We start from the raw sequence: 21843 nt of genomic DNA on the forward strand, positions 1-21843 counted from the left end.
TCGCGAAAAACCGATAAAGCGCACCCAAAAAGGCAGAAATATGCACATGCGATATCCTATACTGCGAAAAAAGGTGCATCATTTTCGAACGTCGCCGACAAATTGTAATTACCCTAAGCTCAGGCAGATGTATGGTAGAAAATCCCCCAAGTGAAATACACTACGGCGGAAATAAAATACCCTACGGCGGAGCTCGGTTGCAATTTGTAAATACGCAGACACAAAACACCACACACACCACACACCACCCACACACAAAGAAAATCTCATCAGTGAATCATGTGAGTGAAAATCAAGCACTCTTTGAAGTCTCATGACGTCATAGGAGACAGAAAGCCTGCCATAAAGGGCTTGGGCGGTCAGAGGCGAAATATTCTTTGGATATTCAAGCATATTTTTCACCTTTTGCTTTTCTTTCCGAAAAAATTATGTCCATTGAGTTGAGTAAATTTTCAGGAAGCCTGATGGAAAGTTTTGCTTGCTGAAAGCTAGAAATCTGCCTCTTGAATGTTCTTCAATTTTCGAGGAAAAAGTGTCATTTCAGCGAAATAATTTGGTGAAGAGATTCGCTATTATTAATGGGAGATAAATTTCTTTAAAATTTAAAACTACAAAAAAACTATAAAACCAAATTAAAAAAATATTTTGCAGTTGATTAGACAACTAACTTTTCACATGGATCGCTTCTTTTGTCTTCCTTGCGCCAAAACTACCCTCGGTGTTTCGTGGGCGCGCGCTTGCCAGCAGCAACTTGCCACCGTGCGGCTGCTGGATTGTTTGCAATTGAATCAACGCCGACGCCCCTGCCAACCCTGAAGGTTTCGTACGTCGGTCGTCCCTTTTTCCTGTGAGTCTTTCAGTATTTTTATCATTTAATAATGCATATCAATTTCATAATTGGCATTATTGTTGTTTCCAGACCAGCAAGCTCTAACTGGTTTCGTGCACTGTTCCCAGCTCAAACTGTGCCAGTGCAGACGGCACTTATCGCCTTGGCGCGAACTTTTATATAGCCTTGGTGCAAGCTATCTGCTTTAAACGCTAACACTAGTTACGATGATATTTGTTTGAATGACTGCCTACAGGCCAAGGAGAAAATCGTTGAGTGACTGTGAGGGCAGTCAATAACTGGAACGGTTTGCTTCAAACAGTCTTTGTCGCAGCCACTATCGAGCAGTTCAAATCAACATTGGATTCCCACTGGGTAAATACATGGTACCTGATAGGAGTTAGAAAGGTCTAAAAGGTCATGAGCATGATGAGGACGATTCTCTACAGGGTAATTTGCCTCTAAATTCTGATCAGATTAAGGTACCTACCTTAAGTAAGGTAAGAACTGCTATCTTGTTGCATTGATTTTTATCAAATGTTTCTGTTAAATTGAGCTTTAAGGAAACATTTTACTTATTCATTCAATGATTACCTACCTCATGCTTTTGCAGCCAGATTAGATTGCAAAGCATCACAATGCGATGCAATGTGATGGTGGTCAAAGGGGTAGCCCTTGTATGGGCACAATCTTGATCTAGACAAAAACTCAGTGGTGTAGAGGCACTCATTCTCTGTGCATTGTGATGACAATTAACTGTGTTGTGGTGCAGATTTTGCATGGAGTGGTGTTGGCACACACTTGGCACTGAGGTGAACCACGCTCTTGATGTATTGTTGTCTAGGAAACTTATATGTGAGAGAATAGTGTATGACTATGGACACAAAATAAACTTTGTAGTCAGCACGCCCTCAGCCCTAAAGCCCCAACAAGCAAACAAGAGGCAATTAGTGTTGGCCACTGAGTATATTTGACAGTTGTTTTTGCACCATTTTGTGCCATCCAAATTCAGATGTGCTTAACTGCTTAAGTGTATTGCACTCAGTCACAAAAATGAATCACTAGTGTCACTCAAAAAGGTATCAAATCATAAACAGGCATCAATCACATAGCAAAGTTAAGTCTCAACCACCTGGCACCTACATTTTGTGATCACATGTGTCTGTGTGTGTGTGGACAGGTGCATAATTCCAATTGGATTGGTGTGGTGCAGATTGATCACCCTAGCTATGTGGCTTGTGATTTGTTGCCATGCTGTGCAACCTGGCAGTCAGGATCTTAGCACTTCTTTACATAGCCAGTTTGCAAAGAATGCCAATTTGGACCAGATGTTGTCAGTGCTAGGACTTGCTGTTGTATACAGGGCAACTTTAGTGCGCTGTGGTGCTGATGTGGACTTTGAATGAAGTACATGTGGTAGCACAAACTTGCAAGAGTGCTGAACTCTCTTCTGGCAGGTGTCTACTGTCCAGTCAGTATCTGAAGGAATTGACAGTGTGAATGGGCTTCAACTTCCTATGACTTGAATTATTGATGTAAGATTCTTATTTCACAATCAAGAATCTGATTATAAATGAGGCAGCTAATTACAGGTCATGCAGATTTGTCCAGTTTTTTTTTTGTGTGAACATCACATATGATTGTGCTGCTTATGTGGTTTCTTAACCCTCGCCCGCACATGCCATTTTCCCATCCTAGAACGCACATGTGGTTGCCACCCCCCCGCGCCATTTCGTTCCTGTTGGAGATAGAGCTTAGCGGTAAAGACTAAAAAGATTCTTTGGGAAGAGACGAATCCAATGATACCCAGTTTTACCTTCTCAGGTCAGTCATTGACCTTCCAGGTCAGGTCAAACTAAAAATGTTGCTGTTTTGGGTCACCGTTGGATATCAAGTGCGCTGCTTATCAAATACCGATGACGATGCTGTTTTCTGGTGCCAAGCCAGCTAGAACCTCTTTGTCACACTACCCGACCAGAATTTTGCGGCTGAGGTCATTTCAGGTCAAGTTAGGTCAAGGTCAATTATATGTGTTTGTATGTCTGTGTGTGTCTGTGTGTATACTGATGTGTGCACCGATTGTTTTTGGGTCCATATTACATGAAATCATGATCTGAGAAGCTTTTACCAAAAATGCAGTCAAAAAACTTCAAAAAAAGTAAATTCAGCTTGCCTAAAACGCAATTATCTTAGATGACCTAGGTTGACCTTGACCCTGACCTTGACCCCTGTACATCGTCGAACAACGTGTTCCATGATAGGTGGGAGGTAAGACTGGCAAAAAAGGCCGAAATCAGGGTGTCAAAAGCTCGCAAGGCCCATGGCAAACGCAAGATGTTGAGAATTGGCCATTTGGGTCATGACATGACCTGAAAAACAAGGTCATATCTCTGAAACCAAAAATCACGGAAACTTGAAATTTTCAGTGAACATCAAGAAAGGATAGAGGAGCAGCTATACGAAAAATCAGCCTTCTAGCGCTAAAAATGTTGAGTGCAGAGCAGAAAGACTACCTAAAGGGGGGGGGGGTGGCAACCCCCCCCCCCCATGTGCGGGCGAGTATTAAGGAGTAGGATTGTTGCATATACTTTGTGTTATTATGGCAAAAGTTTATGCTTTGTTTTTGGTCAACTCCCTTCAGCTAGATATCTGTTGGTGATTGTGAGCATGTGGGCACAGAAGTAGACCTTGGAACTGTCCAATGAAGAATATTTCCATTAGACATCCTTTCACCAGTTTCCTGTGAATGTTTATCCAGTCTGCTATTTTGTTCCAGTATGATCATTTTGCTCAAAACTGCAGTCTTTTTTTAATTGCTAAGTGCTTCCATGGACCATGAGGCATGAGTCCACGAGATGCTGTTTCTAGGTTGCAGTATTCTTTTTCTTTATAAGAGTAAACATTGAAACAGTCATCAGACAACTGGTTTCGACTTATGACAAGTCACTGCATGATGGCAGGCGGCAGCTTACATTAATGAAGTTGTATGATTGAGTGACCATGACAAGGAGTGGAAGTAGCGCATCACCATTCCTTTTAGCTCAAAGTGCTGTTGACATTTTTGCTGGGACTGCTGGGAAATCTGCTGGGACATTTTTGCGAAAATTGTCTTCGTTAACCCTCGCATGTGAAGGGAGGGGGGTCGGATGGACCCCCCGTGGTTTTTCGCGAATAACTCGCGCAAAAAGCGGCCGATCGCGACGAAATTTTCAGTTCCCTCGCGTTAGTCAATTTTACACCTTCTTTTAAAATTCCATGACCCTGACCCAAGTGACCTTTGACCTGTGACCCATTTCTCGAGGCCATGTTTGGCCGGAATCGCGATTCGGCGTATGTCGGTTCGCATTAGCTGCGCGTTTGCCGTGGTTTCAAACGTTCAAACATGTGATTTGATGTTGCTCCCATGCATTAGGGTGTATGTCAAGGTCACCTGAAGGTCAGGTAAGGTCATTGATCTTTATTGACCTCGGTTCACTTTTTTCTTTATATTCCGCCATCCATTAACAGATAACCAGGAGTGCCCCCACCGCAGTCCCAGCGACGCACAGAACCTTACGTTAACCCAGAAAACATAAAGAGAATTATTGTTCGTTTTTTATGTTCGACCCTCACTGTAAACATCTTTTTGGAAACAGCACGCTGAATTACTGAGAAAATTGGTTAACACACTTTGTAATAGAGATATGAACTAATATTTTCAAAATAAGTTTCTAACACCGATTATATACTGTTACGTTAAACGCCGTGCGATTTATTAATTAGTTCGGTTATACTTCCTGACAAGTCCTCGATCCTTGTGGGGTTGCAAATACCGGGCTGCGAGTCTGGGAAAAAGGAGCCAGGCTGGAGCCAGGTGGAAATAATTTTGATACAATTGATCGTCTGCGAAATCACTGTGCGCCAACGAGTTTTCTCAGTAATTCAGCTACCAATTCTCGTGCTGTGTTAAAAAGACGTTTACAGTGAGGGTCGAACGTCGAAAAACGAACTATAGTCGTGGCACTCCCTGCCAAGAAAGTGAAATAAACAAAAAAAAAACTGATACCATGCAAACAGTATTTACGCCAAATCCAGCAATGACTGACCGCTATACCGATGCTACTCCATAGGACCACATACATATCCAAAAAGCAAGCATGCAATTTAGGAAAATGATATGCAAGTGAGTAGATTCGCATGCACAAAGCAATGTAAGCACCACTTTCCCAACAACATAGGAACAACCTTGCCATTGTAAAGTCAGATGCCTTTCTAATGAACTGATGCTTTCCGTCATGGTGTCGGGCGTATGTGGACCAGCGTGCTCATGTGACATGCATGTATTGCGTGCTGTGAAGTGAGCTGATCGGTATGTGTGCAGGCACGGCGGCAGGACACATTGCCAGCGGCGCGGGTGATGCGCTGAGCGCGGCCGACGGCGCCGACTGAGCAGCCATGCTGAGCGATGCCGAGCTGCGAGATGAACTGGTGCGACTGGGCGCCAATCCGGGGCCCATCACTGCCTCCACCAGACACATCTACCAGAAGAAACTCATGAAGCTGCTCGATGCCAGCAAGTCGGCCAGCAATGGCATCAGTCAGGTGGGTGTGTGACCCGCCCGAGATGGGTCCGGGCGGCCAGCCACTTGGTAGACGATTCGGGCAGAGTTGACAGCCAGAGACGAACAGCCTGCTCACTGCTGTATGTCTCAGCCTACTGATGCCCTGGCTCGTGCGATTGCTGCCAGCTAAAAACACTTATGCTGCCCATCATAGCACCGATTTAACCCTCGCCGGACCTATTGGATTTTTACATACGCGCCGGCCGAGGGGGGGGGGGGGCGGTTACGACCCCCTCGCCGTTTCGCCCCTGGCGGAGCTAGCGCGTCGCGAAAAAAAACGAGCGTGTGCGCCGTTACAAGACGCAGAGATTGGTACCCGATTTTAAGGTCCTAGGTCAACCGGTGACCTCTGAGGTCAAGTCAAGTGCCCCAAGATACGGTTCAGTTTTTGGTGAATAACTTCGCAAAAAACGGCCGCAGAGCCGCGATTTTGGCAGCATCGTGTTCGCCTCGCTCAGGCGCTTCAAATGCTATACTTTTTGTTTGGGTCAGGTCAACTTAGGGTGTTGACCTCAGGTCACGGTCAGGTCAGCGCCCCCAGGTCACGAAGTTGGTCGAAAGAGGTCATGTCGCACACCATTCGATTCGGCAGGTCTTCTTGAGTCCATTGGTGGCTTTCCCGACTCGCTAGCTCAATTTCATCGGGAGTTATTGACGAAAAAATAATATGACCATAATGACGTCATAAATGACGTCACGCAAGGTCAACATTGCAAGTGACGCATCTAACCTTGCAAGAAGTGGATCAAATCACGATTCTGTGTGCTTGAGATAGTTGGAGATCGTTCCCGGCGTCAGAATAGCAGTTTTTATTTTTCCCCATTGACTTATAGTGGTGAGGTCACGAAAATGACCTGACCTCATATGACCTTTAGGAAAAATCCGAGATAAACAAGCTGTGAGACTCGTAATGGATACTAGATCCTGCAAGTTTCATTTCCCTGTGAAAGCTCCCCTGGCAGTGAGGGCGTTGCGAAGTTGCGACATCTGAAAACCGTGTAGAGGTTCACTTATGACGTCATAGGTCAGTGACCTGACCTGACCCAAAAATGTTGTTGGTGTCAAAAGATCCGGCTTGAATCAACGGTCAGGTATGCCAAGTTTCAGCTCTCTATCGCCAGCTTGCTCGGAGCTATCGCGGAAAAACCCTATGGGGGGCGGCACTCGCCCCCCCCCCCTCTCGGCCGGCGAGGGTTAATTGACGGCTTTCCTTTATGAAATTTGTCGCAACGATGTATTTATAAACTTAATTTTTCCCATTTCTGACCATTCAAAAAATGTTTCGTAATGTGGGCTTGCGTCTTTTCATGCATCTCATCTTGTTATTCTGGTTGTATATTGTGGTTGTATATCTTAGGAAAAATGAAATTTGCTAATCAGGATTTATTTAAACAATTGTTTTATTTTCCTGAATTAGTATATGTTTGCTTGCGTTTGCAGTCGGTGGCTCCTGATGTGCCGTCCAACGGCCACGAGCAGACCGACGAGCTGACGGACTCTCAGCTGAGGCAGCAGCTGCAGCGACTGGGACACAACCCGGGACCCATCTCGCCGGGTACCCGGGGGCTCTACCTGAAGAAGCTGGCCAAACTGCGGGCCTCCGCCACTGCGGATGTCAATGGGCACGGCCTGCTGGCGGTGGCGGACGGTGTCGGTGCCGCCCGGCGCCCGCGGCCGCCCCCGGCGCGCCAGCCTGAGCCCGAGCCGGCCGAGTTCTCTGAGCCGATGGACGAGGTCGATCAGATGGACGACTCAGAGACGGCCGCCTTCGAGATGGACGAGTCTGATCCGGGCGCGTTTGGGACGGACGACTCGCTGGCCTCCCAGAGTCCGGTGGAGCTGGGGTTCGGCGCGGCGGTCGCCGGACGGTATGACTCGCCGGCCGCTGGACGGTATGACTCGCCGGCCGCTGGACGGTTTGACTCGCTGTCGGAGGCGCACCGGCCGGCCGGCCGCAGCCCGATGCTGGACGCGGATCCACCGCAGCAGCCGGCCGGCTGGTCGTACCGCTTGGGCCGGAGCCCGCTGTTTGGAGAAAACTCGGCGCCGACACCGCCCGCTCGCAGAGCGATGTTCAGAGAGGACCCGGCCCCGCCGCCGACTCCGCCGATCCAGAACTCGCTGTTCCGCGAGGAGCCAGCGCCCACCAGCCGCGGCTCTGTACCGCCGGAGGACCCTCTGGAGGCGGTGCGCAGCCGCTACCGGCCGGAGTCGCTCGGCCGCACCCGCCTCTATCCAGAGACGCTGTACCCGCGCGGCGCGGGCACTCGTCTGCCGGAGCGGCGCCCGACGCCGGCGGCCGCCTCCGACTGGCGCGCCGACCCGAGTCCGGTGACGCGCGCCGAGCAGCCGCCGGCCGAGCGGCCCGGCTCGCTGCGCCAGCGGGTGGCCGCCTGGTGCCGGCCGGCCGCGCCGCCGCCGCGGCCACCGCCGGCCGCCGCCGACTACGACACGTGCTCGGACAGCGAGCCGGAGGAGGCGGACGACACGCCGCCGCCACCGCCCTCGCTGACGCCCAGCCAGCAGCTGCAGGCGTTCCGGCGCCGGATGGCGGCCGGCGGCAGCGCGGCTGCGCTCTCCGAGCGGAACCAGGCCGGCTTCCAGTCGGCGCCGGCGCACGCTCATGGCGCCTCCCACCTGGTGCCCTACTGCATCCTGCTGGTGGCCGTGCTGTTTTTCGGTCTGCTCGGACTGTCATACCTGCGGCTGTCGAGGACCGACGAGGCGGGCGCTATGGCCCAGCTAGAGGCGGCGGCGGCAGACACCTCCGGTGCAGGTAAGTGTTTTGTGTTCTGTGCACCGACAGAGGACACTTTCACTTCTGCAGCTGAGTCACAGTCATGATCGCTACTTTTGTCGATGTATTGATGGTAGACGCCCATTGTCCCGTGTGCTGGCGCTGGTCGTTCCTGTCTCACTATTAGTGACGTCCTCTCCCCATTTGCCGGCAGTGGGCGTGTTTCCGATCTGCGGTGACCCGGATTTGGACGATCGCGGCTGCGTGTGGCGCGAGAGGCTGGAGCCGGCCGTGCAGCTGCTGGCGGACGTGCAGCCGGCCCTGGTGGCCGCCGCCCGGGACGCGCTCTGCGGCCGCCGCGAGCTGGCGGCCGTGCCGCTCCCGGAGCTGGCAGAGACCACCGGAGCACCGCTGGTGAGCAGAAGGACGGCAGGAGGGACACACAGGACGGCGGGAATCCCGGGTGGCTCCGATTTAAGGGATTGGTATCGGCCCGCCCCTCTGCGGAAGGGGATATGTTAGTTGTGTGTGGCGTAATATCAAGCCTTTGGAAGGGAATGACGCGGGTATAACTAAGCTCACGGTGGCGAGTCGCCCGCCGGTGCTCCGTTCCGCGTCTGTTACGCGGCCAGTGCTGACTGCACACGCTCCCCTCACATGTTTGTTACCCGGACGTCCCGGACGTGTCTGTTATCCGGACGGTGTACACTGTACAGTTCACTGACTACCGCCGTCCCGTGTCGTACACTGACCGCTGCCGCCCCGTGCCGACAGGACCAGCTGCGGGACCTGGCCGTGCTGGTGGCCTATAACGCCGCGCTGGGACTGCGCGCCGAGCCGCTGGCGGACGGCGAGGGCAAGAAGGCGCTGAGCGCCACCGGCGTCTCCACGCCATGGCTCTGTCTGGCCGGCGCCGCGCTCGCCTTCATCGTCAAATGGGCGTTCCTGCTGGCGGCAGGTGGGTGTCTGTCTGTTCCAGATCAGCCGTGGCGACCGGGGTGTGTTTGGGTGCTAGACATCAGCTTTGGAGGGTACATGGTCTTCACAGAATGATGAATGCTGTGGATGGATAATGGACACTGAATGCTCATCTACTTTGACTTTTAGGCATGGACACCGCCTGAAGGGCGCACAAAATGTCCTTTGCAGTCGTTGCGCCCTAAGGCCTCAATAAACAAATGAAAGTGCAGCGCGTGGTAGCAACTCCGGCTGTTGGCTTCCGAACCGGCTAGGTACCTTCCATGAAGCGTTTGTTTTCGCATTTCATTGTTCATCATCGTGCCCCTCTATAGCGGCCGTCTCCACCCCCCCCCCCCGCAGCGTTCCTGCTGTTCCTGACAGCGCTCCCAGCCGCCGCCGCGTCCTGTGTTACTGTATTTGTCCGCCGTCCGGCAGCGTTCCTGCTGTTCCTGACAGCGCTCTCAGCCGCGTCCTGTGTTACTGTATTTGTCCGCCGTCCGGCAGCGTTCCTGCTCTTCCTGGTGTTGCGCGCCGCGGTGCTCTGGCGGCGCCGATCCCAGCAGCAGCAGCAACAGCAGCTCTACCAGATGGTAGAGAACATCATGGAGGTGGTCCGACGACACACGTTCCAGGCGGCCGGCACCGCCGACAAGGTACAACCTCCGACCGATCTCTCCCTCTGCTGTTTGACTGCCTCAGTAATGCTAAAGTGAACATTTTATGTTTCGGTCCCATATTGGACGTTGACCACCTTTCTGGTGCCTTATTTGTGTGATAGAATTCATAAACGTGCTTGTTGAATTTGCTGTTTCGGTACCAGCTTACTGACTCGAGTTGCGTGTGTTTGTTTTTTTTTTTTTTCAGCCGTACGTGGCGGTGGACCATGTGCGAGACGAGCTGCTGACGCCGGCCGACCGCTCCAGCCGGGAGCGTATGGCGCTGTGGGAGCGTGCCTGCCAGTTCATCAGGGACCGAGAGAGCCGGGTTAGTCAGGAGGCCGGGAATGGGTGGGTTCGGGTAGAGCCGGGTCGGAGACAGGAGGGAGGAGAGAGTCATTCAGAACAGGGAAAGTCTGGTCAGTCACAGAGAGATATATCCGCTTGGGTCTTTCTGGTATCTCCCTGTCAGACTATGAAGCCGGCGGGGAGGGGGGGACCTAGTCCGGGGACAGGGAGAGGGAAGCAGGCGGGGTCGGGACTACGCCGATAGAGTGGCGCTGGAGGGTGCGATGGTGTAAGGATCGAGCTAGCACTTTGATGTGGCTTCATTCAGTCGTTGCAGCGGACGCAGAATGTTGTGGCAGCTGTTCTCGTGTTTTCCCTTTGCCTTATCCGACTGGTTAACACATTGTCGACCCGCCCCCGCCCCGCAGCTGCGCGAGGAGTGTGTGCTGGTGGCCGGCGAGTCGCACACGGTGTGGCGCTGGCTGCCGGGCGCCGCCGGCGCTGCTGCCTCGGCCGCCGGCGGCCGCGACCGGCGCCGCGTCTGGCTCGGACAGGCCTTCCAGACCAGCAGCGGCGTCAACGCGCCGGTCCACACGCGCACCAACTGCCTCAAGATCCGGCACATGTTCGACCCCTCCTGGTCAGTCGCACTACAACCCCAGTCTTTTATTGTTCTTTGTTTGCTGTCATAGACATACAAACAGTTTTTTGCTCTTAGCGCTCTTTGCTACCACTGCCAGCGTGGAACAACCTGTCACTTGTCAGAATATGGTGCTTTAACATCGGCTGCAGCCGAATGTGTAATCCGATGAGCCGATACTGATATTAAGAGTGACCTAACTCAGGCTGCCCTCCATCCCTGGTTGTGCTGCGTGAAGTGGCCAGGAGATGCCATTTCCCGTACCTAACCTATGCGTTTGTGTTTTTGCAGCGAGACGGCCAGCTCGGGGTGGCAGCAAGACGTGCGGGACGCTCTGCTCGAGAAGTGTGACGGCGTGGCTGTGATGCACATCGCCGTCGACGACCGCAGCACCGAGGGCCTCGTCTACGTCAAGTGCCGCACCGACGCCGACGCCCTCAACGCCTTCAAGCGCATCCAGGGCTGCTGGTTCGACGGTAAGCCGATAACTGGCCGCAGCCTGAGACAGGCTACATTAAAGTTTGGAGCAGGACGTGTGTGTGTGTGGGGGGGGGGGGGGTCTTGCTGTGCTATAAGTTACATAGTCACCTGATGAATTAGGCAATTTTGTTCAGGCGCAGAGGCCGCACGAATACGTTGAAGTGGAGCCCTTGCAAGATTTCAATTAGAGAAATACTGACTGGATTCGTGCGAGCTAATGCGGTTCGGTATGCTGTTTTTCTTAGACATTTGACGATCCGGAGGGCTGGGTTTGAATCTAATCATCTTTTCCCATCGTCGATTACTCAAATGTGCCGAAGTCCGTTAGGTAGCGTTCCGATGTTGTCCTGTTAGTTTGTGGCTGGGCTGTTCTCTGGCGTTCTACATCCCACCCGCGATGGTTCACTGTGCCATCTGGAGTGACCGGTGGTCCCCGCGCTGTCGGCCAGGTCGGCTGGTGTCGGTCAAGTTTATCCGCGAGGAGCGCTACCACGAGCGGTACCCGGACGCGGCCGGCGTGACGGTGCCGCTGCGGCCATCCAACGGCCTGCGCCGCTCGCTGGCCGACCTGCCGGCGCCGGCCTCTGCCGAGGACGACTGAGCCGCCGCGCGCACCGGCCACCTCACTGCTAACGTGCCTTCAGAGACAGCGCCGGCGCCGCGGCCCGGCGCGAGTTGCCCGTGTGGGTGTGTTGGCGTACCTGTGTGTGTCCGAGGCCGCGGCGTGGCGCCGAGGAGCGCGCTGAGCGGAACGGGCCGGCGCGCGCTGCCGCCGCCGGCCGCTCACCAGCACCGTGCATATGTCAGGCTGTGGACGCGCGAAATACCCGAGTGAGGTGTGACAGTACAATGTGCTCCGAGACGGCGGCGCCGCCCGGCTGATCCCGCTTCGGCTGCTAACGACCCAGCTGCTTGTGCCCCTCCACCCGCCCTCCCTCCAGCCGGCACTGGGAATACACCCCGCCCCTCTGGGACACGGCACACGCATCTGGTCGCCACGCCGGTCCGAGAGCCCTTGTCGTTCCCCTGTGGTTCCCCTCTGTTGCCGCGTCCTGTTCAGCGGCGGGTCAGATAAGGGACATGGCTTGGTGAAATGTGGACCGTCCCCTCCCCGGCGCTCGGCAGTGGCGGCCCGGGACACTGAACTGCACCCGCACTGCGCAGCGCGTCAAACGCGAGCTTTCCAAAGGCGTTTGTATTCAGTGCATCGTGGCGCTGTTACCCCGTCGTGGCGTGCTCAAACATCAGTGAGACGATGGAAATCAGACCAGACCGGACCTCGTTCATTTGCGGGCCGATGTGTTACCGGACAGCGGAGGCGGAGGTTCGGGACCTCCGCTGGCGCGAGAGGCGTGCATCGACAATAACAACGGCGGCTTCAGAATATAGGCAAACAGATTAATAGTGCAACGGGGTCACCGAGTTTTCATAGTGTATGTCATCTGCTTGTAAATATCGCTACACCCGACGAAAAAAAACAAATAAATAATCATGTAACACTAGAGATCACATTAGTTTCACTACGATTCGGATTTATCACAAAACATTATAACGAAGACAACAAGGATACGCTATTTGAGCTACAGTATTCAACACAGGACAGTGGGATTCGTTCTATATAGCAGATCGCGGCTGAAATGAGTTCATAGAACGCGGCGGCAGCGCGGCCGGACGGCTGGACAGTGTGAGCGCCGAGCGGGTTGTGTGACCCAATCAATTGAGGTGACCTGCCAGTGACCTGGCTGGCACCATGCCGGGTATGTCTGGGATGGATAATGGGCTGGACAACACTGGATGGATTGAGCTGGGATGGGTTGCACCAACTGGAAGGAGACTGAAGTCGAGCTATTGAAGCCTTAAGTATACTAGCCCCACCAATGCAACCGCACGGCTGTTGGAGCAACCGCAGAGAGCCTTGGGGTCTAAATATGCAGTTATCACGAATTATGCAATCAAAGGGACATAGCAACCATAAAATGATTATAAATTGGTAACCAGATGGGTTGTATCACTGATAATAAGTATCACGCCTACTCTCACATGCTCGCGAAGTTAAAACACGCATTCCATCAATAGTCACTGAAGACACGTCTAATACTGAAGCTCGGGTCCGTTACATCCCAGGGCCGGCCTGAGTAGTGTTCCCACACAACTGGGTTGTCGTGGCCGCCGGCAAAAGCAATTGCCATAAAGGAAGAATCGGGCTTAACAACCGCTAGGAACTAGCCTATTTGGTATGACTCGTCAGTCTTCAGCCTATCGGGTCAAAGGGAGGCAAACAGTTGTTCTTTTCGTCCATCTCCGACCGAATACTGAATTACATACTAATTGGAGAGGAGCCATTCGGAGAACCTGCCCGCATACAGCCAGCCAGCCAGTGGTTCTGGCATGTCCTATCAAGGCCACCATAGCAATGCAACGTCCAATAAACCTTCACAATAACTGACTAGTGTCGTTACCGATAATGCACGAGAGCGAGAGTGGAGTAACTAAGAGCTCGTGGTCGCGTTCACCACAGTACGAATTAAAATACGCGCACGTCGCGCGTGTAATAACCATAAACGTACCAGGCGTGACCAAATGAGTTCCTTAGAGGCCAGCTATGATCCACTACTCACTAGAAAAAACTAAAACATGATTATAGGAATAAGAGTAATTTGGGCGAGCTATCACTCCCCGTTTGTAGTGACACTCATTACCTCAATCAATTACACTAACCCCCCAACGACAGACCCGTCTATCCACCTAACCATGGGCCGGGCGCGCGGGACCCGATAGTGGCATTGCAATACGCCGTTTGGCAGCTACCGTCCACCAAGAGCCCTGCGGCCAATGGTAGCAAAACACGGGTCAACATTATTTTACGAGCGGAGCGCCCGACTGGCAGAGCTCCGGGATGCCAGAGAGGGTCTCAGATAGCCCAGTATAGTCTGTGCTGAGACTAACGGGAAGAGTGAGCAATGTAAAAGCAGGGTTGTGTAGGATCGAAGAGTGATGAGGACGTGACTGACAAGTCCGTCCACACCGAAATAATGTCCGATAGAATGTAACCGGACCGCAGTCCTCCATGAGAGCCGATGACAGTATGGCGAGTGATCCCAGAGCCCCACCTCCGGTCGGTTGGGCGGCCTGCGTGCGCCGGCCGGCGGCGGACGGCCCGCGGCCGCGCGCGCGCGCGCGCGCCACACGCTATCACAGTCGGGCTGTCCGAGTACGGCCGCGCGCCGGCGCTCACTGTTTGAGGCGGCGGCCGGGCGCCGCGTACTGCGGGTTGTCGCGCAGAAAGTGCCGCAGCAGGGACGGGTAGTCGGTCATCACGCCCGTGGCGCCGAGCTCGAACGCGCGCCGGTACTCGGCCTCAGAGTTCAGCACCCACAGGTACACCTGTCGGAGCGGACCGGTCACACATTCATCCATCGGAACATCGCTTTTTAGGGGGTGCGTTGATAGCGAGGTCATAATGCGAAAGCCCGAGCTGAACATAACCAGGCGGGCAGTCAGCATTCACAATAAACTGTTGTCATCAATGTGCCCTTTGCCTGTCACTGTAGTGTCATACACACAGCACATCACGAACATAGATCGCACAGATACGTCATAAGGACCGACCTGAATAACCCGCACATCCCCAGTACCGCGTTTTGAGAGCGATATGGCACGAAAAGTTGAAACAGACGACGTACCTATCTAACGACAGCTGAAACTGCATACAAATGATCAATTTGAGATATGGGTGTCCGTCAAAATTCGTGGAGATATGCTGTCCCACGATTTCAATAATGCCTCACGTCAATAAATGAGCTTATTTTAGCGTAACACGGGTTCGTACGCGATATTTGGACATTTGATTGAAGAAAAAAAATCATTGAAAAGGCAACAGCAAAGTGGCAAAAAAAAAAATTTGGACATCTTTCCAAAACCGTGCTTTTGTGTGCCTATGTATTTTAGCTTGTCCCACAACCTGCGAAAAAAAATCTACAGAGCTGCTGTGTAGTTATTTTTAGAGATAATTGAGCGCGAGGGAGCGTTGTGAATAGCAAAAACGTTGAAATTTCTCTTCATGGTTCTTATTTTTTGGTTATACAATTTAGCAAAACTGCACAACGCAAAAACGTCTGTCCCACGGTTTTTGGCAAACTTTTTTTTCTGGGTCACGTTTGTTTCTGGGTCACGGTACTTAGCTCCTCATTCAAAGCATTACGGACCGGGTAAGCAGGGTCTGCAGACTTGCATATGGTCCTATCCCGCGAAGGCGCAGAGAGCGGGGGCGGAAACTGAAAACTGTCAGTTGGGCTGGGCGAACCCAGGGGAAATCATCTCCTGCGTGCCATAAGATTTCTTTATTCTGGGTCACACGCCCTTGTGGCTTGTGGCTGGTAAGTGTCGAAAAGAATCACAGTGTCGTGTTGCTGCGTGCTCAGGTACTCCAGATAAGATGTACTTGGAGATAAGTATTCGATAACAAACTTGCCATATTCGGAAAACTGTAAAAACCGTTCCCCTGGGTCACGCATTTTTTTCTTCTGGGTCACGAATTTTAGCGTGACTCAGGAAAAAATCGTGACCCAGAAGAGAAATTCTGCCCACCTACATCATCAAGACATGCAAGTCTTTCCGCCTACGTGTGGAGAAGGTCATTGCCGATAAGGGGGTTATATCGCGCATGAGGTGAGTGAACGTATCTGGTTTGATAATGCGTGACCCAGAAGAAAATTTTATTTTTTTTCTGAGTCACGGACCATTTTACGCGCATGCGCAATGGCATTTTTGAATAATTTCAACTGTGAACAGCCTAGGGTGCATGGTTTATGAAAAGGTAATGATTTCTAGGAAATCAGTTGTGGGACAAATATCGACCCAAATCTCCACGAATTTTGACGGGTACCCATATGACACTGCGGAATTTCGGGTTTGAGGCAGAATACAGCACGTCAGGGCCCTGTTTCACCGGTGCTAGCAGCACGCTGCTTTTACACGTGTCAAATTGGGTTTCCATGGAAACATCAACAGGCCCATTGCTCCAACACTACCACAAGTGTGACGTCAGCTCGCGCAATTTGATAGCAGCGTGGTAGCAGCGTCCCGTGAAACACCGCCCAGCTGTTCGAAATGTCGCTGCCACGTGGCCTCTGGAGAGGGTACACACCTGCATACCACGACGTCTGAGGTGGTTCAGGATGAAAGGCCGCATCAGTAGCTTATCGGCGAGCCACACCATACACTTGGCGAACCTGCCTTTAACCATTCTGTCGGCAAACGGCGGGCGGGGCGGCAGGTGGACCGTCACACTCCGAGCCGATGAGGTTAGATAGGTAAGAAATGCATAACATGCCAAGAGTAAGACAGACAATGCACATTATGCCGAGACGGATTTCTTTATAAAAACTACTGGTAGTTACATATATTCGAATGTGCAATTTGTGGTTCGTGATAAGTAACGGCATTAATGCCATTTCGCAATGACAATATGTGTTTGTGTAATGTGCATGGATAATTAACTTCTGAGGCCACAATTGTTAAGGCATTTACAGGTCTGCTTAAAATGACCGAGCTAGACTAGGCCGACGGTATCAAAAGTTAAAGGTATTTGAGCAACTTAAGAAGTTAACTCTCACTGATTGAGCAGGTATCTGAAAAACAAGTAACATAGGGAGCGCGCTTTTGTACTGAAAGGCCTGCTGTCGCCGCGGAGGTGGTGACGGGGGTGGCACGGGGCGTGTGGCTGCCTCACGGGTACAGTATGCTGGGCATGGGCACCTCGAAGAACGTCTCCCTGAGCGGTAGGAACGGCAGCAGGCCCACGTACGCCGACAGCACGATCTTCACGACCGCCGGCATCGAGCAGAGCAGGCCGATACTGGGGTCCTGCAACCGGCCGCCGCGGCACCACGGTCACACTTCGGTATTGGCTCGGAAACACGCGCAGCTTCGCACCGAACAGCAACATGCGTATCTTCGGACTAATAGCATGCACATTGCACATGACCAAACAACCTGAGCACCAACAAACCATATGGTACGTAATATGTAGGTACTTTCACATATGTAGACAGACCAGTCTGTTGAACCAAACAAGCCTTCTCCTGGTGTCGCCCCACCGCCCCGCTGGTGGCACTGTACCTGTCTGTAGCACTTGTTGGTGACGGTGGCGCTGAAGTTGCCCCAGACGGTGATGGCCTGGCGGCGGTACTGGGCCACCAGGCGGCCCACGGCGGCCACCAGCTCGTCCCGGTTCACCTTGATGTCGATGTTGATCGGTGTGTCGGGAAACCGCTCAAACACCTCCGACAGCAGCGGCAGCGAGCGATCGTCGAACGCCGACGCGTCGAAACTCTCACCTGGACAGGGGACGGTGTAGGGTGGGATGGTCAGCGGGCGGGGAGACGGCCTGGACGCATGGCTCGGACTGGCGGGCTGTGATCCGGTGCGGTACGATATAAGACATGTAAAATTTCTCGAAAAAATACTACCTAAGAACGTTGTCTGATCATGCTGAGACAGAGGCCACTAAAGTACCACATCAAACGCACTGGTAAGAGGATGCCCTCCACCCCTTCCCCTCCTGGCACTGGGTGAGCAGGGAGCCCAAGTACTTGACCCAGCATGACTGTCGTCAGCAGCCAACATCAGTTCGTCATCCCACTGCCCGGCAAACAGAGTCAGGCGTCACGGGGCGGTCCCGGCGGCAGTTGCCCGCTCACCGGGCGCAAAGTCGAGCGGTAGGCGCGTCAGCAGCGGCGGCAGCTGGGCGTAGTCCAGCTCGGCGATGGCCAGTTCGGGCTGGCCGGCGCGCCGCAGGTGCGGGTCGTGCGCTACCACCACCCGCCCGTCGCGGCTCAGGTGGCAGTCCAGCTCCAGCATGTCGGTGCCGCAGTCCACCACCGCACTGCCGGTCGGCACAGTCACAGCCAGTCAACCGCAGGCGCGCCGCACGCCGATACACGGACCGTGACCAAACAACGAGCCGACGGCCGTCAGGGTCGAGCGTCTGGTAAAATCGAGATTGTCAGTAGCCTCAAATACATATTGCAGATCCTGCTTACTTTTCTCCAAACAAATCTTGAAATAACCTAAAAACTATTTCCCAAAGTTAATGTGATTACCTGAAGACATCATGCAAACCATTCCTCACCAAAAAAACACAGTAGCATTTATCATATAGGTAATAACCCAGAAACTAAAGCTCAACCCCAGCCGACCACAAGCACTCACTGTTCAAATGCAGCAATTGTATTTTCAGGTCCTTCACCTGCACCTGTAAGGGGCAAGGATAATGCAAATCATCAAAGAGTATGCGGACATGGCTCGTACAATAACCAAACTCCAGGTATCAGGTGTATAAGATGTAGGTAAATGCTCACAGAGCTGGTCTGCTTTCTCAAATGCATTCCTGCATTGTTAAACACACATCATATTACACATTTTATTTCACATTTATACACAATGATCATACGCCAGGTCAGTCGAAGTTATGTTGGAATGGAATACCTTGGATTATAAGAGAAAACACCAGTCCCGGCATACCAGGATATCCTGGTCTTTCCCTCGAAAATCCTGAAATCCTGGGATTGGGAAAAAGGTCTGGGATCGACATCCCTAGTGGTGAGCCTGTAGGGCAGCTCAGAGCTGCAGTGGTTACGGAGCGAGCGAAGCGAGCGGAGTCTTTCCTTAGATTAACGGAAATTTCTGAGTATGAGCGGCCGGCCGGCCGGCCGGCCGTGGTCACGATTTTGCGACGCTTATATCTCAGCAGACAGCAACCACTTGACCGATTTACACGCGGTAATTTTTGTAGGGTAGCTTCATTCCTTCTACCAAGTATTGGACTATTCCCGATGCATGTAGGTGACCCCTTATGCACGTGCCACGTGCAAAACGAAGAGGTGTCACTTTTGTAATTGTTGCAATATCTCGGTAACTACTTAGCCGATTGCGCTGAAAGTTGGCATGTGGGTAGGCACCCACTAGGCAATGCATATCCATGTGCCAGAGTTGGGGTGCTGTTGCACGTGCGCACGTGCAAGGGTCGTTTCCAGATCTCGAGAATGGCTGGACCGACGGCGCTCAAATTTGGTACACGGTTAGGGACCAGCTAGTAGGGTGCCGTGCAAAAGTCAGATGGGACCCATTTTGCACGTGCAGGGTGCCGCTTCCAGATCTCGAGAACGGCTGGGCTGATTGTGCTCAAATTTGGCACATCGCTGGAGACCAGTTAGTAGGGTGCCGTGCACAAGTCAGTTGGAGGTACCCCCTCGCAATTTCGCACGTGCAAGGCCCACCCTCTCGCTCGCTCTGTTAGTCGCCCCAAAAGGCATTATACTGGTCCTACTGTGTGAGTAGGGGAATGGGATCAGAGCTGTGGTGGTGAATGGTGATCCTGTATGGGAGCAGGGTGCTCAGATATGTCTTGATCATTCTGAATAGTTGGTAATTTGGTCAGCATTACTTACCTCCTCTGTGACTGATATGCTGGCATACAAATGCCGCCTGCTTCTTCTTGTGCAGAATTCCAGGGAAGAACAGCAGCACAAGTGAAAAGACCACATATGAAGCCACCACTCCAGCCACAATTTGTAGAATCATGGTGCCAGAAGACTTAATTCTCACCTGAAATAATGGCAAATTATGGTATATTAATTTTGTTATACCCTGAATTTAATAGATACCTATCTAAGCACTACTAATGTTTGTTGAGCATGGGTGTATATTGCAGGCCCAGTTTTGCAGCCTACAAATATAACATGCAGACATGCAGTGAAGACCATTACAGAAATTAATTAGTGAGTAAAAGGATACCAGTATTATTCAGTATATTTGTAATGGTTGATCAAGATCAAGATTACTATGCAAATGGGCAAATAATTCCATACAGACCAGATAAAACTGTATGTGTGAAGATGAAGTCTGAGTGGTATGTAGGCTGGTACTGGTAGGTAGTAGGTTGGTAGATTGGACCAAGAGATTGGACTTGGAGTATGTAGGTTGTAGGGGTATACCCTGCTAACTGATTAAAGGGACCCTCCCACCTTCAAAAAAGTTAATGAATTGGCATGAAAGTGATGTCGCTCGGTTCAGAAAGAGCAAAAACGAATATCTACCAAATTTCATCGAAAAATATTCACCGGTTTTCAAGATATTAGACTTTTACTTTTGTTTACTTTTTGGGATCTCCGCTGTTCCTAGCGACTTTATTTGAAAGTGCGGCATTTGTTGCGCGCTATGCAGCATATACCACCGCATGCTACAAAACGTTTTAGTCAAACATTTAAAAATCGTTAGATATCTGTGCTGACGTCACACATTCAGAGGGGTATTCTTATGCATTAGCCCCTTTGAATCAAAATGCTGCAATTTTTAAATTAAATATTTCCGATTCAAGGCATTTCTCGATGTTGTAAGTGCCGAAACCGGTAATTGTGAGCCAGGGACCCCATTTTGGCTATATCAACTCAAATCTAATGTTAAAGGAAATAGTTCACTTTCACGAAATTATTTTTTTTGCAATGGATTTGTGATTTTTTATGTTCAAAATGATCAACAAAGAAAATAAAACCTTTTTACAACAAAAGATTATTTTCTATATTTTTTTATATAGGAAGAACTTTTCAGTTTCTGTAAGGCACACGCGATCCAGTATGAAAAGAGCATGGGTCCCGAAAATTCTTAAACTAGAGAAATTATCGCTGCCACCAGCATTTGGGCGATCTGCTCGTGCTTTTGTTACTGGAGCGCCTCACTGGAGCGAATTTCTCTAGAGTTCTCGTAGATAATTTCTCTAGTTTCTGAAGAATTTTCGGGACCCATGCTCGTTTCATACTGGATGCGAATATATGCAAGGCACACATCCTCAACGCAAGACACATTTTTCCGCAGTATCTTTGCCTAGGGTGATCGTTGGGCTGTAAAAGCTCCTGATTTATGCTCGTCTCAGCCCAAGCTACGGAACTGCTATTCCAGTTCAAAACCCATGTTAAAATGTGAACTATTTCCTTTAAGGTGGGAGGGTCCCTTTAAGCATGTGGTGCCAAATCATGAAAACAAAACTTTCTACCCTCTTACCAATTCAACAAATGAATTCTGTCAACAAATGAAAACAATCTCTTGTTAAGGACAAAGATCAAACAAAAATGAAAATGCCACATCATGATTACCCTGCACATCAAAGCTTTTACGTTTGCTCCAAGTTACAGAAATCTCCTTACCGTGGGACACACCACCAGCTTTAAAAATCAACTAGCATTCCTGTGGTATCAGGAAATAATTATTATTACTGTAAGTATAACTAATTTTTTTGACATCTTACAATTTTCCAAATAAAAATATCATAGCGCCGGACGATCCCCGCGTTCGATGTCTCCTGACGACGAGGATTCTACGTCGTTCGGCCAATCACGTTCCATAACCGCAGCCGAGCCCCCGCTGACCTTGAACGTGATTGGCCGGACGACGTAGAATCTTCGTCGTCCGAGAGACATCGAACGCGGGGTATGTCTCTGTTCAAAAACTGCAGCAATCGCTAACAGCTAAGAGCCCTGCATTGAATAATGGAATTTGTCTACGAGTTGGACCACTGAACTCTAAAATAATGACTTGGACAACATAACTGAGAAAATCATAAGTTTTGTTCAATTAATTGCAATTCAGTGAAAAAC

The 21843-nt window shown here is 51.2% G+C and overlaps 2 protein-coding genes across 4 annotated transcripts; one reads left to right on the forward strand and one right to left on the reverse strand.

The window, feature by feature from the left end:
• The first annotated feature begins 747 nt into the window (after window positions 1–747).
• LOC122371399 lies at window positions 748–12695 on the forward strand. 2 transcript variants are annotated; one of them, XM_043347690.1, is made up of 10 exons: window positions 748–847; window positions 5190–5410; window positions 6871–8206; window positions 8382–8581; window positions 8942–9125; window positions 9632–9780; window positions 9992–10111; window positions 10500–10711; window positions 11003–11187; window positions 11641–12695. In XM_043347690.1, exons 2-10 carry the CDS (start codon window positions 5264–5266, stop codon window positions 11790–11792), a joined length of 2685 nt encoding a protein of 894 aa, XP_043203625.1. In that variant the 5' UTR covers window positions 748–847; window positions 5190–5263; the 3' UTR covers window positions 11793–12695. The 2 variants fall into 2 exon arrangements, with proteins under 2 accessions (XP_043203625.1, XP_043203624.1); XM_043347689.1 differs by lacking the exon at window positions 748–847 and adding an exon at window positions 1159–1204.
• Window positions 12696–12723: 28 nt separating this feature from the next.
• LOC122371400 (lysophospholipase D GDPD1-like) lies at window positions 12724–21484 on the reverse strand. Of its 2 annotated transcripts, none has more exons than XM_043347693.1 (8): window positions 21394–21484; window positions 19642–19798; window positions 18404–18446; window positions 17893–18077; window positions 17312–17529; window positions 16923–17056; window positions 16338–16437; window positions 12724–14575 (listed from the first exon to the last, which is right to left on the reverse strand). In XM_043347693.1, the coding sequence occupies exons 2-8, from the start codon at window positions 19772–19774 to the stop codon at window positions 14423–14425; spliced, it is 966 nt and encodes a 321-aa protein (XP_043203628.1). In that variant the 5' UTR covers window positions 19775–19798; window positions 21394–21484; the 3' UTR covers window positions 12724–14422. The 2 variants fall into 2 exon arrangements, with proteins under 2 accessions (XP_043203628.1, XP_043203627.1); XM_043347692.1 differs by lacking the exon at window positions 21394–21484 and adding an exon at window positions 21251–21332.
• Window positions 21485–21843: the final 359 nt, after the last annotated feature.

The sequence above is a fragment of the Amphibalanus amphitrite genome, unplaced genomic scaffold (assembly GCF_019059575.1).
Source record: "Amphibalanus amphitrite isolate SeventyFive unplaced genomic scaffold, NRLGWU_Aamphi_draft 001239F_arrow, whole genome shotgun sequence".
Classification (NCBI taxonomy): domain Eukaryota; kingdom Metazoa; phylum Arthropoda; class Thecostraca; order Balanomorpha; family Balanidae; genus Amphibalanus; species Amphibalanus amphitrite.

Excerpts from the sequence above, each read along its gene's own strand:
- LOC122371399 (XM_043347690.1), top strand. The coding sequence starts at position 5,264 with ATGCTGAGCGATGCCGAGCTGCGAGATGAACTGGTGCGACTGGGCGCC. Across the intron at positions 9,126-9,631 it reads GGCGTTCCTGCTGGCGGCAG|CGTTCCTGCTCTTCCTGGTG; the intron begins GTGGGTGTCTGT and ends GCCGTCCGGCAG. Across the intron at positions 10,712-11,002 it reads CACATGTTCGACCCCTCCTG|CGAGACGGCCAGCTCGGGGT; the intron begins GTCAGTCGCACT and ends GTGTTTTTGCAG.
- LOC122371400 (XM_043347693.1), bottom strand. The coding sequence starts at position 19,774 with ATGATTCTACAAATTGTGGCTGGAGTGGTGGCTTCATATGTGGTCTTT. Across the intron at positions 17,057-17,311 it reads CCAACAAGTGCTACAGACAG|GACCCCAGTATCGGCCTGCT; the intron begins GTACAGTGCCAC and ends GGCCGGTTGCAG. Across the intron at positions 14,576-16,337 it reads TCAGACGTCGTGGTATGCAG|GTGTACCTGTGGGTGCTGAA; the intron begins GTGTGTACCCTC and ends CCGCTCCGACAG.